The sequence below is a fragment of the Strix aluco genome, chromosome 26, assembly GCF_031877795.1.
Source record: "Strix aluco isolate bStrAlu1 chromosome 26, bStrAlu1.hap1, whole genome shotgun sequence".
NCBI classification, from domain to species: domain Eukaryota; kingdom Metazoa; phylum Chordata; class Aves; order Strigiformes; family Strigidae; genus Strix; species Strix aluco.
In genome coordinates, this window is record NC_133956.1 from 3,716,022 (window position 1) to 3,732,486 (window position 16,465).

A 16,465-nucleotide genomic window follows, 5' to 3' on the forward strand; every position below is an offset into this window, starting at 1 on the left:
GGGTCACCTGCCAGGTCTAGCTCGGCGCAGTGTGAGTGGTCCAGACCCACGCTGGAGAAGCCTAAGGGTTTTTCTCAGAGCTCACAGCCCAGGGGGTTCCCCCACCCACCCATCACCTCCCTGCATCCCTGTGAAGGCACCTGCCTGCCCTCCTCCCCAGACCCCTTGCAACGCCTGGTCGAGCCAAAGTGTGGTTAAAAGCAGCCACGAGGCCTCCGTCAGACCCCAGATCCAGGCACTGGGGTGCTCAGAGAGGTGCCAAAATTAGACCCTGGAGAAAGAGCAGCGTGATGAACCTTCCTCTGTACCGGGGCACAGATCTGCTCCCCCCGGCGAGAAGTGAGCAGGCGGAAGGCACCGGGGAGACTTGTAACCGTACGTTTATTATTCCACATGGAAAGTCATTAAAATGATTACACGGAGGCCTGACGATATAATCACGTACATTGGATAAGAACATCGACACCAATAATAGAAAAGCAGAGCTGACCAATTTGCTATGGCTTCGTACCAACGCGATTTCCACCCGCTCACGAAGGAGCCTGGCTCTGTTCTCACTGAAGCCAGCGCAGCAGAGACTCCTCCAGCGAGAGCTTCTTCCAATGACTTCAACAGGAGCAGACCCTCCTCTTCCTCTCCCTCCCTCCCCACCTCCCCCCCTCCCCAGTGACAAGTGCTACAGGTTAAAAAGATGGGCTACATATTAAATATAGGGCATTACCTTCAAGTAGGGCTGGTATATTACAAATAACCACATTATTTGGTATCACTAGCATTTTTTTTAATGTCCATCATAAGACACCATTAAAAAACCCAACAACTTTAGCCTTCTTTATCTACAAAGATCTTTGTTCTCATCTCCTTAGTTGTCTGTTGTTATTTTACCCTGCACATACAAGTATTAGAAGCATTATTAAGAATCGGATCCTTCAACACATTTAAGAATTATATTATTATAACAAATAAGACCAAAAATTAGATTTTATAGTTAAATATTCTGTGAGCCAGACAAAGGGGTTTTACTGTACAAGCAATTGTGCATTTTTTTAAAAAAAGCAAATTATAGTGCAAAGCAAAAAACATTGGCCTGTCTTGTGACCATTTGCATACAACAGAGGTGCATATATTTACACCTTCACATGACAATATGTCATAAAAATAACATTGTTGCCATTCTTTTTATTATTTTCTTTTTTAAATTCACTACGAACAGTCTTAAATTAACCTAGTACTACGAATGCCTTGTTTTCTTTGTGCTTTCAATCAGTGGCGCGATCGGATGATAAACGTAAATGCATCAAAACACAGGCTGCCGTGGTCCAGTTTCTACAGCTGGCAAGCACCAGAGGGTGCTCGCTGTTGCTAAGGCAAGTGAAGGTTGCAGTTTTGCTGGGGTAGGGGTTTTTTTATTATTATTATTTAAAAGAGTTGTTCTTCTTGTTGCTTATTTAACTCATGAGTGGTCATCGCAGCTTTCCAACTAAGCCAGGATGTCTTGCTCCAGTCTTGACGTGGTAGTGCAATTACAACGCTCTGTACCTCAACCGAGTGCTGATGAGCTGCCAACTGAGATTTGGTGAGAGGTGGCACGGCTGTAATGGTGTAACTGAGACAGAGGGGCCGCGAGGGCAGCTGTGGGGTTTGAATTTTCTTATGTTCATGCGAAAAAAAAAAAAAAAAGCAGCTTGGTTACTGGTGGCACTGGGGGCTGGGGACTGGCCGCGTCCCCTTGATGCGGGGTAGGGTCTGGAGGGGAGCGGGTACCACAGTTACGTGCTCCCCAAGAACCTGCCCACGCATCCTCACCTCTGCCAGCACGAGGAATCCCGAATCCAGCCTGAATTCCCACACCAGCAGAAAGCACAGCTGGCTTGCGGGAGGCGACGTAACTCTGCAGCATGAGCCAGGCCACTAACCCGGCCTTGGGGGAGCTCCTGCCGCCTCTCCGGCTGCCTATGGCCTCCTGTCACAGTCCTGTTCAGGTTGCAATCTCTTTGGTATCAGCTACGAGGGTGTGTGGTGCCTGGGAGACCTGGTTCCTCCAAATGCCACGTGATGCAACCAGATACTGCCGGGCTGGCGGTACCTTTAGTGCCCCTTCTTTGGCTTATGCATCTACAGCAAGCCTGGGGTCACTTGGGGGAATGGCAAGAGGGGTGAGGGGATGGAAAAGGCCAGATAACATTGCTTTGCAATATTCCCACCACCGAGGGACTGAGTAGAAATTGCTCCTTTCTCCAAATCTCAGTTAGAGCTTTCAGTATGAACCGACAAGTATGTGTCATTTCTGAATAAAAAAAGTCATCACGTGTCAATCCGCTCTGGGTGAAAACACGGGAAAGAATCATAACAGAAATACGATGCTTTGCCACCAGCTGCATGTGTCGCCACTCAGAGAGGATGAAAGGAAGACCCAGAGACCGGTGGCAGGGTAACGCCAAAGGTTCCCAAGTCCCTGTTGCAGCTAATGCGCTTGGAAGTGCATCTCATGCATCTTGGATTGTCCTGAACGCCGCCTTCATTTCAGCCACCATCACTGAGATTTGCTAAGAGGAGCAAAGAATTGAATGGTGAGGTCAGGACAAAAGAGCAAACAAAACAAAACAAAACACGCCTCGTAAAAAGTACATCTCATGTAAACATACAGGAAAGGGGGGTCTGTCAGGCACGGGATCAGCCACGTTACTGTTTTAAAAATGACGACAACGACAAAAATGAACAATACAACCTCTGTCGTCAACAACAAATAATAATAATCACATCACAGCTCTTGTTCACATGGCTGATGCCGGCCGACCCGCGAGGAGCACGCAGCCCCCGCACGTGCCCGAGTCCCCGCGGTTGTGCTGTAAACCAGACTCTCACGTGCCGCGCGTCGTCCCGGAGCTCTTTGGTGGTCAGGGGCCCTACACTGGCTGGGAGGGAAGGAGAGGAGACAACGGGGGGTTTTTTCTTTTTTTTTTTTCCTTTTTTTTTTTTTTTTTCAGTTCAGTCTTTCTGCATTGGCAGAGAGATGGCTTGGACAACTCCCTGGTCTTTTCTCTTCTCTGAAACATTTTGCAGAAGAAGGGTGAGCTTTTCGTAACTTCTGAATGCTTTGTGTGGGGAAGAGGTGCGAGTGAGATGACTGAGAAGTGTTCTGCAAGAAACAAACATCTGATTCCATACATCCTTTTTTTTTCCCCTATGTACAATCCACATGCTTAAAAGATACAAAAGGAACCACATCAAGCGACGAATTCAAGCCTCGTGGATGTTCATCTTGAAATGTAATGTAGGTCCCCGTCCGTCTTTGCTTGATGTTTGCCCATGCTTGCATGCAGAGGATCCTGGTTTGCTTTTGGTTTGGGAGACTTTGGTTTACCTTTTCCCTAGGCATCATTTTGCTTTATTCACTACCAAAAGGAGTAGCGTAACGGTGGCTGATTAAGTTAAAGATATCGGTGCCCAGTTGAGTTCCTCCTAGTAGGGTCTCCAGACCGACTCATCCATCCTCCCAGTAGTTGTCATGGTCGTCGGCGAGTTACTGTGGCTCCCGTCCGCATCCACCCCGTCGTTCTGATTGCCCAGGTTGGGATTCATTAAGTTGTTCCCCGCTGAGGCACTTGTACAAGAAGACAGCATCCGGGTGGGGGAGCGCTCGCCGCCCGCCACCATGGAGAACTGGTAGGAGCCCGAGGACGTGCCGTAGTACAAATGGTAGGGAGAGGGGTTGGCCTGGAAGGGTCCACTTTGGTTTTGCGTGGAGCCGGGGTAGGGGGGTGGCAAGTAAGTGTGGTGGAAGCGCGTCGTGGTGGGCATGCTGGTCATGCTGATGCCCCCGATGCCCGTGGCGGAGGGTGTTGCGGTGTAAGGGAAGGCAGCAGACATGGCGCCGGGGTAATGCATCCGTGGGTCGGAGAACCTGGTCTCGGTGAGAGCCGGCAGCGTTGGGAAGGAGCGATCGAACTGCCGGGGGTCAGAGAAGGGGCTCAGATCTGACGTGCCTGGTGGGGGGGAGGAAGAAAGTGGGTGGTTAGAGCACTATCCTGGAGGCTTGTAGAGTTTGCCCTATAGCCTGGGCCATCCCCTGCGCAAGGAATTAAAGTCAGAGGGAAAAGCATCGCTTGGCTCTGCCAGGGAAGAGAGCTGGGGAACTTAAATATAAAAATCCTGAACCCATTTGTTTAAGTTGTTCCCATTTCCTGTCCTAAAATTTGTTGTTTCCTATCCAAGAAGGGACACGACTAAGCTGACTTCTCTAGGGGTCTATTCATCTCTGGCAGATTAAAAAAACACACCCCATAAACACAGAAAAAAAATGTTTAGCCATTACATCAGCTGTGTAGTAAATAAATGGATGCAGGCCCCAGACGGCCGGTCCCTGAGATAGTCGGTGGTGTATATACACACACACCGAGACGGAGAGGAAAAGCTGGAGTCCAGACCAGCCTGCTAAGCCTTCTTGTGGGTGGCCTGTTCGTGCTGATACCATCAGGGGATGGAGCTGATAAACACACAGCTGAAAACTCCCAAGCTAGGAGCCACAACATCCCTCGGCTTGATTTCTCTGTGTATTTTTCTCCTTCCAAGAGGATAAAGGGAGTGAGAAATTCAGGCTTTCTTCTGCTGGGGGAAGGGACACTTGGGTCAGCGTGGTGGGGACGTTACCCAGCTCCCTTGGATGCTGGAGCCCCCCATGCCTTTTCTTGTGGGAAGCCTGGGTTAGAGATGGGAACCCACACCAGCAGAGCCTTTGAGGACCTCAAGGCTTTTCTGGCGCTCTCTCAGCTGTGCCGAGGCTGGTGCCATTCCCTTACAGAGCCCAGCACATCTGGCCTTGGCATATCTGAGACAGAGAGAAATGAGTTTTGGTCTCCAAGGAGAGATGTGAAACCTGTGTCCTCAAGACCTCCGCGGCCCACGCCAAGCTCTGGCACTGGTTATGCAGGAGGACATGGCTAGAAACACTGCGACTGTGCCTTTCTCAGACTTTTAACACCCCTCATGAGATGAAAATCTCTAGAAAGAGCAGTTCTAGCCCAAAGCGCTTGGCTGGTGCACCGAGCCCAAAGCCTTGGCCAGCTGGAAGTGCCTCTTCATCCTTCCTGTTTACTCCCAAGATCCCTATTTTCCCTTGTTAAAAGCAGGGGCATCGTGCCTTTCTGCTTTGCTACTGGGATGTGATCTGGCTTCAGTGACTTTTTTTTTGTCACATTGGCTGAATTTTGAATCTACTCAGAGCAAGAAAATGTGTGAGATGAGTATGATAAACATGCTTGCTGGTTTTAGATATGCATATATATACAGACACACACATTCATATGATTGTATATTTGCTATGCATGCATAGGGATGTGTGTTTTATATATATTTATTATGATGAGGCATTCTTAACTTCTCAGGGCTGGTGATCCAGGCCCTGCAGCATTTCCCCAGGAAAAAATACTTGAGTTAATCCCTTCCAGCTAACTAGTGGCAAGGGCATGCTCTGGAGGTGCAGATAGGGAGGGGATGTGATCTGAACCCTCTTTCTCATCCCAGGTGAGTCCTTCAGCCATCGGCCGCTGGAAGGAGAAGGGGAGGGAAGGTTCCTCCCTCCCCTCCAGGCATTTTGCGGGCGATCGGCAGCGCCTGCCTTCCCACGCAGGCTCCATGGAGGAGAAAGGCGGGGGAGCACCTGGTTTGTGAACGTGGCTGCGGCTTTGGTGCGAGATAAGAGAGGAGCAGCTCAAAGCTGTCACGAAGCGCGCTGCTCTGCACACACCCGCGGCTGGCTGCAGCCGAGCCGAGCGTGGAAGCAGCTGCCTGGCCGCAGGGCCGCCCCTCTCGCATGCTGTGTGGAGGGGTAGCGTGCTTGGGCTGGCTAGAGAAGCACAACACAGCGAAAAATACTCACAACTGACCAAGCCAACTTGATTTCACACCTCAGTCTGCCAGCAGGCCGCTCTGCCCCATCCCAAAGCCATGCTACTGCAAAAGCAGCACCAAAACTGCTGTCAGGCGCTGTGCGCTGAGGTTTGGAGACCAGCTCTGCAAGAGGCAGTAAGCCTGTAGCCTTAGCGACCCAGCAACATCCCAGCATAAGGTAGGACCATGGGACAAAACCCTGGCTGAACTTGGACTGGAGAGAAAAAGTGCTATTTTCTGAACACCTCTTCCCTACACACACACACAGCCCTGCCACTGCGGCCCATACACTGCCAGAAAGCGGTCTCAAAATCCCCTCCAGCCCCCAGCAAACCCAGACTGCTGCTCGCTACCTTCCCGAGAGCAGATGACAATCTCCAGCCATCAGCCCGTGCTCCTTTCACACGCCTATAAATAATATTCCATAAAATGCAAATCGAAATAAAACGTAAGTGCTCAGGGCACATTTCCCTTTCCCTCTGTAACATACTCAAAGGGGTTTTTTTTAGAGGCTATGTTTTATTGGCCTGAACTTGCAACGTTTGGCAATGTGTCCTTGCTACTAATTTAGACACAAGTGTGTAAGAGTGTTAATTACAGGCCTTGTGCATGGAGCAAAGCACAGTGACACTGCTGGGTCTAGAGACGCCCCGGCTATTGCCTGCCAACCACGGGCGGGCAGCGGGCGAGCTCTCCAGGTGCCAGGCTTTGAGCCCCCCGCTCTCTGACCGACAGCGCTCCGCAGGGCTGGGCCGCTATAAATCCGCGTGTGTGGGTGCGATCCCTCAGAAAGCAAATCCCCTGGCTGCGCCTGCCCCGGCCGGTGGAATCCACAGCCCCGCAGAGCCCGTGGGGCAGCCAAATGACCGTGACCAACCGCTTTCATCTTCACTGGGCCTCGGGCTTAAAGTCTGGCCCAGAATCAAGCTCCAGCTTTCCCCGACCAGTGTGAGGCTAAAATAAAAAAAAAACCCCAAACAACCCCCAAACCCAAAACCACTTGTGTATTTTGTCTCTGTGTTATCCGGGGGGGGGGGGTGTGTGTGTGTTCGGCCTTCCCAGGCTGTGGCAAGCACACACCAGGCGGTAAACGCTGGTCTCCGTTTTCCCGTGGCCCGCAGCAGCCCCCGGGGAGGCACAGCCCGTCCGTCCCCGCTCCCCGCCGCGACACCCAGGGCCGCCCGGGGCAGAGGCGGCCGTCGCCGGGCCAAGGCACGTTGCTGCCTGGCGGAGAACGGCTCCCCCCGCCGCCCCCTCGTTAAATCACCGCCACGTTCTCCGGGGGGCGCGGCGGCCGCCGGCGGAGGGGAAGCCCCGGGCGGGCCCGTCCCGCCGCCAGCAGGGGGCAGCGGCGGCCGGGCCCGCGGCGGGAGGCGGGCGGGAGGCGGCCGGTAGAGGGAGCCGCGGCCGCGCCGGCCTCGCTGCTGCGGGAGCGGGCGAGGGAGCGGACCCCGGGCCGCCAGCGCGGCGGGGAGCCCAGCGCCCTCACGGCGGGGTCCCTCCGCCACCTCAGCGCCATCACCTCGGGGCTGCCCCTCCATCCTGCCTCCTTCATGTCAGGGCTGCCCCTCCATCTCGGCTTGTTCACCTCATGGCTGCCCTTCCAATCTCAGCTCCTTCACCTCCTCCATCTCAGTCCTCACCTCAGGGCTGCCCCTCCATTTCAGTCCTCACCCCAGAGCTGCCCCTTCATCTCGGCTCCCTTGCCTCAGGGCTCCCCCTCCACCTTCGCCTCTGGGCTGTCCCTCCATCTTGGCCCTCACCTCAGGGCTGTCCCTCCATCTCAGCGCCCTCTCCTCCAGGTTGTCCCTCCATCTCAGCGCCCTCTCCTCCAGGTTGTCCCTCCATCTCAGCGCCCTCTCCTCCGGGTTGTCCCTCCATCTCAGCGCCCTCTCCTCCAGGTTGTCCCTCCATCTCAGCGCCCTCTCCTCCGGGTTGTCCCTCCATCTCAGCGCCCTCTCCTCCAGGTTGTCCCTCCATCTCAGCACCCTCTCCTCCGGGTTGTCCCTCCATCTTGGCCCTCGCCTCAGGGCTTCCCCTCCACCTCAGGATCCACACAGCCCCATATCTGCCGCCCCGGCCAGGGGCATCACCCCTCCTGCCCTGAATCCAAGGAGATCCACACTGAAACACCTCCAGCGAGATCCAAATAAAACAACGCTATTAATACCCTCCATAACCACCTAACTCAGCAGCAAAGCAACCCTCCATCACACTTAGCCAGCCATCAAATGGCAACCTGGAGCAAACAACGCGCTAAGCAAATGCCAGGGAAATAGGAGCGGGTGAAGTTGTACCCTCGGGCCCCACGCTCCCTTTGAAATCACAGCCGACAACGCAGTTTAAAAATCCCATCTCGCTGTCCCCTTCTCCAGCGCAGGCAGAGCCCAGCGCATCTCACACACACATCTGTGTGGTAGCGCTGCCTCAGAGGATTTACTACGGTTTGCCTCGCTTACTCGCCGTCCAGCCCCCATTTGCTTTTTTGGACCCTGGCAATCTGAGCTTGAGTATTTCAGTTGTCCAGTTGCCAATCAAAATATTTGAAGGAAATGTTTATTTTCTTCTCGAAATCACACCAGCTGCTGCACTAACTGAATAAGCCCATTTAGCTGTAAGAATTTAACCATTGTAAGAGTGAATTGAGTCCCCCAACTACTCCAAAATCTGACCCAATCTATCAGCGGAAATGTCAATGTTTTGGATGGGAGTTTGGGGAAGTGTGGAATGTGTATTAAATAAAAGCCATGTAAAGGTCAAAGCCCTGATTAGTAATGCCACTGTCTCCTCGTTAGGGCTGTGCTGCCCAGGGGACCATGGAGGCCAGGACACACCCCGTTATTTAATTGTGCAGCTGCAATTTGCACCTTTTGAGGACCCCCAAGTCCCCCTGCACGTGGAGCTGGATAGAAACAGACTTTCAAAGCCGCTCAGCCCCTTTCCAGATAAAAAAAACTGTGCTCAAGCGACACAGCAGCTTTCTTTTCACCTCGGAGACAATATGGGTCTTTTCTTGTGTGGATGGCAAGGAGATAAACGCAAAAAGCCACCTCTGAGCGCTGCATGGCGATGGGAGCTAAACCTCTGCCAGTTTGTGGCAGAGCCGGGCAGGGCAGCAAGGGCTGGTCATGAGCATGGAGGTGTGGAGGCTGGTTCGAGAGGCTGCCGACCACAGAGGTTTCTCTGGGTGTGTTCAGCCGCCTCCCTTAAAACCAAGCTGGGTTTGGGAGCTGCCTTGGATGGAGTGAAATGGTCCCTGCACCCTTGCTGGGTCAGGACTGGTGGATCTGCTCTGAGTTCCCTGGAGGCTTTCGGGCAGCTGAGGCAATGGACCCTGCAAGAGGTTCTAGGGACTCACGGCACTGCCGTGCATCCATCCCAGAGAAACAGTGGGGGTTTCCACTGCCTCCTAACCCAGAAAAATATCTATTCTGCTTGGAGAGAGGAAAGGGCAGCAAAAGCAACGCCAGGACCTCTTCAGTGCTGCAGAATGGGAAGAGCTGTGAGGGACAACTAAACAAGCAGCTCACCCAGGACATGTGCGCAGAGCACAGCACCGGGGCTCGATGTACAGCAGTAGGAGGAGATTATCAGATCATCTGGGGCCGTGCAGTGATGTAGGGAACCTGAGCAATTCCACAGCACCCAAGAGATCACTCTCTGGTCCCCATTTTAGAGATGTGGGGAACATGCAGTGGCTTATTCAATAAGTCAGCAGTAAACCTAAGTATGTGTGTATATTACACAACACACAAAAATACTCATAGTGTGTGGTACACACAGAGAGAATAAATGAAATTTAGAGGAAACTTGATAGTGTGGCACTCTCCAAGTGTATAGAATATATAAATATCTTCAGCCTGGCCATATATCACCATTTCATTTATATGCATATATGTGCCTTGCAAAATTGTCATGAAAAATATAGCCCGGGGGAAAAAAAAAAAACCTCCTTTCCTGTCTTATGCCATGATGATTGACGACAATGTAAACACTAATGATACTTTATGCTTATGTATATAATACGCATGCATGTGTGAGATGGAGCGGGGACAGAAATTCTCTCTCTGTGTATACCTTTGGCTATTTTTTCTTTACTAGTTTCTGTGATGCTTGGAACTCCAAGTTGTCTTTCAGCATTTTTCTGACCTCTCTTCCTCTCTGCTTCCTTCCCCTGATCATAACGGCTCCATGTGGGAGCACGGAGAGGCAGGTGGCCAAAGATGGAGAGAATCTGCCCTGTATGGGAAGGTGCACAAGATGCATTTGATCTCTGAAGACCCAGCTCATCTCTAGAGCAGGCGCCGCTCTCCTCCCCACCCACGCATGCAGGCACGCTCTCACGCCTCTGTCACAAATGTTAACAAGTTCATTCGTTTCCAAGTCAGAGACAACTAAAAAAGAAAACGGCCCCTTCCTCCCTCCCCACAAAAAATAGAGCAAAATTTATTTTGGGGGAGGAGGGGAGGTGTTGAAAAAAAATGAGGGTGTGATCAGCATCCGTTGTTACACGCCCATGGAGCAATTGTTCTGTATCTGATATAACCAGCTCACGAACTGGGTGCAAGTACTTCCTCTGCAGAGTTTGAAAAAAAAAAAAACAACCCAAACCCCAAACCAAAACACAACACCACACACTCGCTTATCAGAGCATCGCCAGGCACCACCTCAAGATTGCCGAGCACGTTTGCTGCTCAGTTTTCTAATTCTCTTCAAATACCGTGTGCTGCCGTGCAGACAGACACTCAACCCCCAAACCTACTCCAGTGAGCATCGCAAACCTTAACTGCGCTCTTCTGGGTCCTCTCCCAGCACTTTCAATCAGATCCCAAATATGCTGGGCAACAGCCTCGCGGTCTATACAGGCGGGCAGGGCAGAGAGGCAGGGAAATTCCCAGGTATTCCCAGCTCAGTGAATCATGAACCACATCTCAACCTCCTCTGCAAACTCTTCAGGGTCGATTGGATGCTCCCAGCCATTTGTCAGACCCATCCTGCCCTTCTGGGGAGGACCCTGCTTCTAACGTCCAGTCTGGATTTATTCAGGGCCAGTTCAGCCCCATCTCCTGTGCCAGCACTGTCCTTCATAGCTTACATTAGCTCCTCTCCTCTCTGATGTTTACCCCCTGGATGTATTTATACAGAGCAATCAGCTCTGCTCCCAGCCTGCCTTTTGCTAGACTAAACAAGCCAGGCTCTCCCAGCTTCCTCTCCCGCGACAGCCTCTCTCTTCCCCTCGCCATCCCCAGAGCCCTCCTCTGCCCGCATCCCCCTGCCCAGCACGAACCACATCAGGCTCCATCCCACAAAGCTAATGAATAAGCTAACGGTGCTAATTGGAGCGGGTGGGTGGGCTGAACGGGAAACGCTCCCTTGATTGCAGACACTCCCTCTGGCCTGCCTGCGCCTTGCTCTTCACCTGTATTCAAAGGGTATTAAAAAAAATTAACAAGCCCTGACTACATAAAAGGAAGTTGCTGAATTTACAACCCCGCCTGCAGCTAGACCACCTTGCCTGCCGAGCAGGTTTGGACCAGGCCAAGTCTGCCATGGGAAACCCACTGCGGAGCAGCAGGCTGATAGGGGCGGCTGATGGGGCGATAGGAGACGGGGCTCCAGCCCTGCTCTGCCTCTCCCGGGCTGCACCGCAGCCGAGCAGCCCAGCAACGCGGGCAGTGCCCTCCTGCAGCGGGACCCCGGCCTGCAGGCTCCCGCTCTGAATCCATGAGGATCCCAGCATAGCAAAAATCCCCTGTCAAAGGCAGGATGGCATCCCTGGAGCCTGAGGGAAATTCAGCCGGGCTCATTGCTCTGCTACGTCACTCGTCTGCTATTTCGTAGGAAGTGCAGCTCCTCGGCACCCTGAGCTGAGGCTGGGACACGAGGCGGCTGCACGGCAGCAGCAAAAGCAGCGGTGGCGGGTGCTTGGCCTCTCTCTTGGGGGATGCTCCCGTCCAGCACTGGCCTGTGGTTCGTCTTTGACGGTTACACGCCAAATTCATTTAAGGGACATCCACTGTGCAGCGGGCAGATGTAATTGAGAGGAGCAGAAAAGCAGTTTAAAGATAGGCACAGAAGCCTGCGGAGCCTGAAAGCAGGCAGGAAACCCATCTTAAGCGTGTTCCTTCCTTTGAGGCTGAAGCTGAATCCCACAATATGTTTTCTTCCCACTAATGCTTGCCTAGCTTCCTTTGGAAACAATTTAGCCTCTGCCCATGGCAGAATGTTTTTATCCATTAAGAAACGGATATTTTAAAGAAACCATAAGTCGATCTGGACAGGGATTAGGAAGCAGCAATTCAGTGTATTTGCTGGGCCCATAATTCAGGACTTAACCTCAGAGCAGCCACGTTGCATTTCGGAAACAATAGGGCACTCGCTGCCTATGCCAAGAGGCTTCTTAAAAGTAATGTAATCCTTTAAAAATGTATATTTAAAAAGAAAAAGAGAGAGAGAGATTTTACTTTAAATGCATATGGTGAAGCATTCTGCTGATGACTGACCTACGATAAAAACATTGCGCTGGCTTTAAGTAATGGATTGGAGATCAAGCTGGTTAAAGCTGAGCTGTTTCCAGATCAGGAGATACAAAAGCTCTTCACCAGCAAAGACAACGTCTCCCAAACAGTTCAGCAGACACTAAGGCAGGGAGAGGCAGGATGAAGTTTGCAAAAGGATCCAGCGTTTACCGTTCTCGCTGTGAAGTCAAGGGAATTTGGTTTCACTGGAGCAGTATGAAGAGTGTGCGAGGGGATGTTAAGTGCATTAATCAAAACAGCTTGCTCTGTTACTGAGTAGATCAAATTTAAAATCACTTTGCAATTGTCCTCGTGTACACAGGGCCCCTACATGTTGCCGGACAATGCACACAATTGCTTTTGAGTGGCTGAAGATGTTTCCACCACAAAGCTAGAACACAGGAGCCGGCTGCATGGGCGGTCCTCCTCTGTTGTAGTGGGAATAAAATAGTTCAGTATGAACCGCTGCTGGAACACGGGCAAGGGCAAAGCGTCACGCGGAGGATTGGGGGCTGCTAGGACCATCCCGGTTCTCCCCGGGAGGACGCGTGTTTGTCACCATCCCACTTCCCCAGAGCAAGGGGCCTCGAGAAGCAGCTGAAGGCGGGCAGAAGCAAGTTCCTTTAACATCTTGCTTCACTTTTTGAGAGCTACTTGATTTTTTTTTTTTTTAAGCTAGAAGACAAAACTTGAAACGAAGCAAGCACGCAAGGCTCTGGCTTCGCGTGCCCCATAATAAGGAACCATTTCAAGCCTTCCTAATGACAGCTTGGTGTCTCGCTGCGGAGATGGGAGAGCCGGGATTTCAAAACCTCAGATTTTCCAGACCTCACTTGAGAAGTATTGGGCCAAATCCTCAATGGGGGCAAATAGCTCTGCTCTGCTGAAGCCAGGGAAGCAGCACCAGCTGATGCTACATGAGAGTCTGCCCGTCCTACCTACCTGGTTACTGGGCCAGATTCTCATCGCAGATACACAGGGGTGAAGCCAGAATTACCCTGTTTTTCCCCCAAAACAGTGGAAATGGGAATGAAATCTGGTCTATGGAGATATGCAAATGTCTGTCCTGTTTGCAGGCAGACATGGAAAGGGATTGATTGCCCATCTGCATGGGGTAAAGTAAGACTGAAGCCACTGGAATGCACTGACACTGGGCAGTGGGAAACCAGTCTGAGAGCAGGATCTGACCCGCTCGGCCACGGTGCTGAGCACACTCTCCTCCCATGTTTCCTGGCATGCCCTTCAGAAACGATCGGTTTTCTCTTACCGGGAGGTTTTTGGTTTGAGACCATTTAACCTCAGGATGATCATTTTACATGGGGGCTATTTATAACCCCATGGGGCTGCTTTACTGAAAGTCTGCTGCAAACAGCCGAGGGCCAGATTCTTCTCTGATTTACACCAGCGTCCTTGCTGTGATCTCCACCACAGCCACAGTCTTCACTCTCCAGGAAGAAAGCTTGGACTGGGCCAGAGCAAACACATCTCCAAAGGACCCCAATTCCTCCCAAAGATAAACACTGTCTCCTACGTGCCTGTCTGCTTCGAAGCCCAAACCCCACGTGCTGTGTCCAGGGATTTGAGGTGCCTGAATCCCCCCACGGTGGCCGAGGCTGTTTCTGAGCATCTCAGCTCCCCAGCCTGGTTTTGCCAGAAGGGGATTAGGAAGTAGTTGTACAAACTGCTGGGTCAGCAGAACCAGGAGGCCAACCACCTCCAGCACGTGAGCTGCTGGGCGTAGGTGATCATGGAGGGAAGACCTGCCTTTCTGCCTCTCGCTGGCCCCCTTTTAATCCCTGCACAGGCATGCAAGGATGCTAAAAACATTAAGGTTGGGAAGCACCCAGGTAAAGAATAATGGGGGCCGGATGAACTCCAGCCTGCCCCGTTCGTCCCTCCTAACCGATATCTCGTTATGCTTTTTGCTAATCGGCTTCTTGTGTGTGTTACCTAAGAACGTGCCAAGTCGTGAGAATTACAGGCCTGTTAACTCCTGTGTTATTCTTGGCATGGGCCAGGCTCCACTTGCTGGGGTAAAAATTATGATCTTTGTGAATAAGCCATGTGTGTGTGAGAGAAAGAGGTGGGGTTTTTTTTATTATTATTATGATTGGTTATAGTCAGCGTTGTGTCAAAAGGACAGGGCTGAGATTAAAATTACTGAGCTGATTCTGCTGCCAGTTACGCTGGTAAGAACCCACAGTAATTTTAAGACAGTTCCTCCAACTTAGGAACAAGGGAGCCAAGAGCAGAGTGTGCACGAACTGCCTTTTGCAGCATTCCTGGTACTTTGGATTCACTCCGCAGGAATGATTTTAAATGGCTAATTTTGTGTGTCTCCACTCCTGCTGTCACTTGACATTTGGGAATTTGGCACAGGCGGTAGCTTGTGGCCAGTTTCATTTTTTTCTTGTTGAATTTGTGTCATCACCTGATTCTTTGCTCCAAACGACGCTCTTCGGGTTTCTGGCACTACAGGGGACTGTGCTAATTTAAAATACGCATCTTTTTTTCTTCTCCCAAGAATCTCTTTCTTTATTATGTAGCCAATGGGATGAGCCTATAAAAGTCTTCCTCTCTCTCCCTCTTGCCTTTTTTAACAAAAATCAAATGATAATCCTACACAAAATGCCCGGGTTCTTCTCATAAACCGTGCTAATATCAATGAAAATTCCAAGCATAAAGATTTGCATTTCAATGAGAAATAAATTAAATTTTCACTGTAATTTTGGGTTGGGAGGAGCGGGGGAGCTTTTACAGTTCGGGTAACGTTTTCAAACATGTTTCTGTGCCTGAGACACCCTCTTTGCCAATGACACTGAGGTTTTCAAACATCTACGTCACTTCTGAAAATGCAACACAAAAGCTTTTGGAACTTTTCATATGAAACCTTCCAAGAAGGGCCGTTTTCCACCATAACTCAAAATGCAAATGGCTTAAATAATATCCCTTAAATCTCCATTAGTAATTCTACTGATTTTCAAAGGAAAACACCACCAAGATTAAAAATGCATGGAAAAAGAGCACGTCTCCCATGCAGACTGGAGAGCAGTCTCTCCTGATGGCATCTGGCTGAGCTGAGAAGTGCTGAAAGCCGGGAGCAATGAGGCAGCTGGATATTTTCAAATGCAATGCTCAGTTTGGAGCTGAAATTCAGGCGCATGGGAATTAACAGACTGACCTCTCTCGGGTAACTGGTGACAATTCCGAACTCTTTCCTGGCAACAAGCTACGATGCAGATTCACGGGGAATGCCCAAGGGCTCAGCTATGCTGAGGGCAAATATGTGAAGAGTGAAGGCTCTGTGTGTGTGTGTGTGTGTGCACGCGCACGCGTGCGCCTGTGCAGGTGTGCATACGTGTGGGGAATTATGCTGGAGCTGGGTGATGGATCACCAGACTTGGCATAAACACAATGCAACAAGATAAGAAACCATTTGGATTAGCATGTAAAGTATAATACACCCTTTCTAGTTGATGCTTAACCATCTACGCGGGTGCCTTCATGTCAAAGAAGCTACTGAATTCAAAGTGCGTTGCTCTGATCTCCCTCGCATTCCTGCTGAAACTGCTCAGTTCTTCCTAAACCCCCGTATCTAATGGTGCACAGAGCGAAATCACCTGGGTTTATGATTCAGCAGCCATCTGCTGATTTAATGGGTGCAAAAAGGCTTCCAGGGTCAAGAAACCCAACCAAACCCCTCCCTGGCTTGTCCCCCAGGCAGGGCTCCTTACCCCGGGGAGAGCTGGACTCCAGCCCTAAATACCATTCCGATGGAAGCTGACTCGGCCAGGACGGCTCCGCTCCCTGCCCGGCCGCGTCGGGAGTGCGAGGGTTCGGGGTGTGACGCCAGGCTGGGGCACCCAGCCAGTTACCTTGTATTGGAGTTTGAGCCTGGGACCCAAAGTGGCTTGGGGTGCTGAGGGATCCGCGGGGGTTGGGTGTTGTTGGGGTGACTCTCATGGACTGGCGCAGCCGTTCCAGCTCCCCGTAGCGGTCGGTGAAGGGTTTGGCTTGGTCTTCTAGCTTTTGTCTGTGCCCTGGAACATGATAAGAGA

General features: G+C 51.4%; 1 protein-coding gene across 1 annotated transcript in view; it reads right to left on the reverse strand.

The window, feature by feature from the left end:
* Positions 1 to 362: 362 nt before the first annotated feature.
* RUNX3 (RUNX family transcription factor 3) overlaps positions 363 to 16,465 on the reverse strand; it is a 41,189-nt gene continuing 25,086 nt past the window's right edge. Inside the window, exons 4-5 of the mRNA XM_074807427.1 lie at positions 16,283 to 16,447; positions 363 to 3,986 (exon numbers count right to left, since the gene is read on the reverse strand). Coding sequence (XP_074663528.1) covers positions 3,463 to 3,986; positions 16,283 to 16,447 — 689 coding nt within the window. The 3' untranslated portion in view covers positions 363 to 3,462. The remainder of the gene's footprint in view (positions 3,987 to 16,282; positions 16,448 to 16,465) is intronic.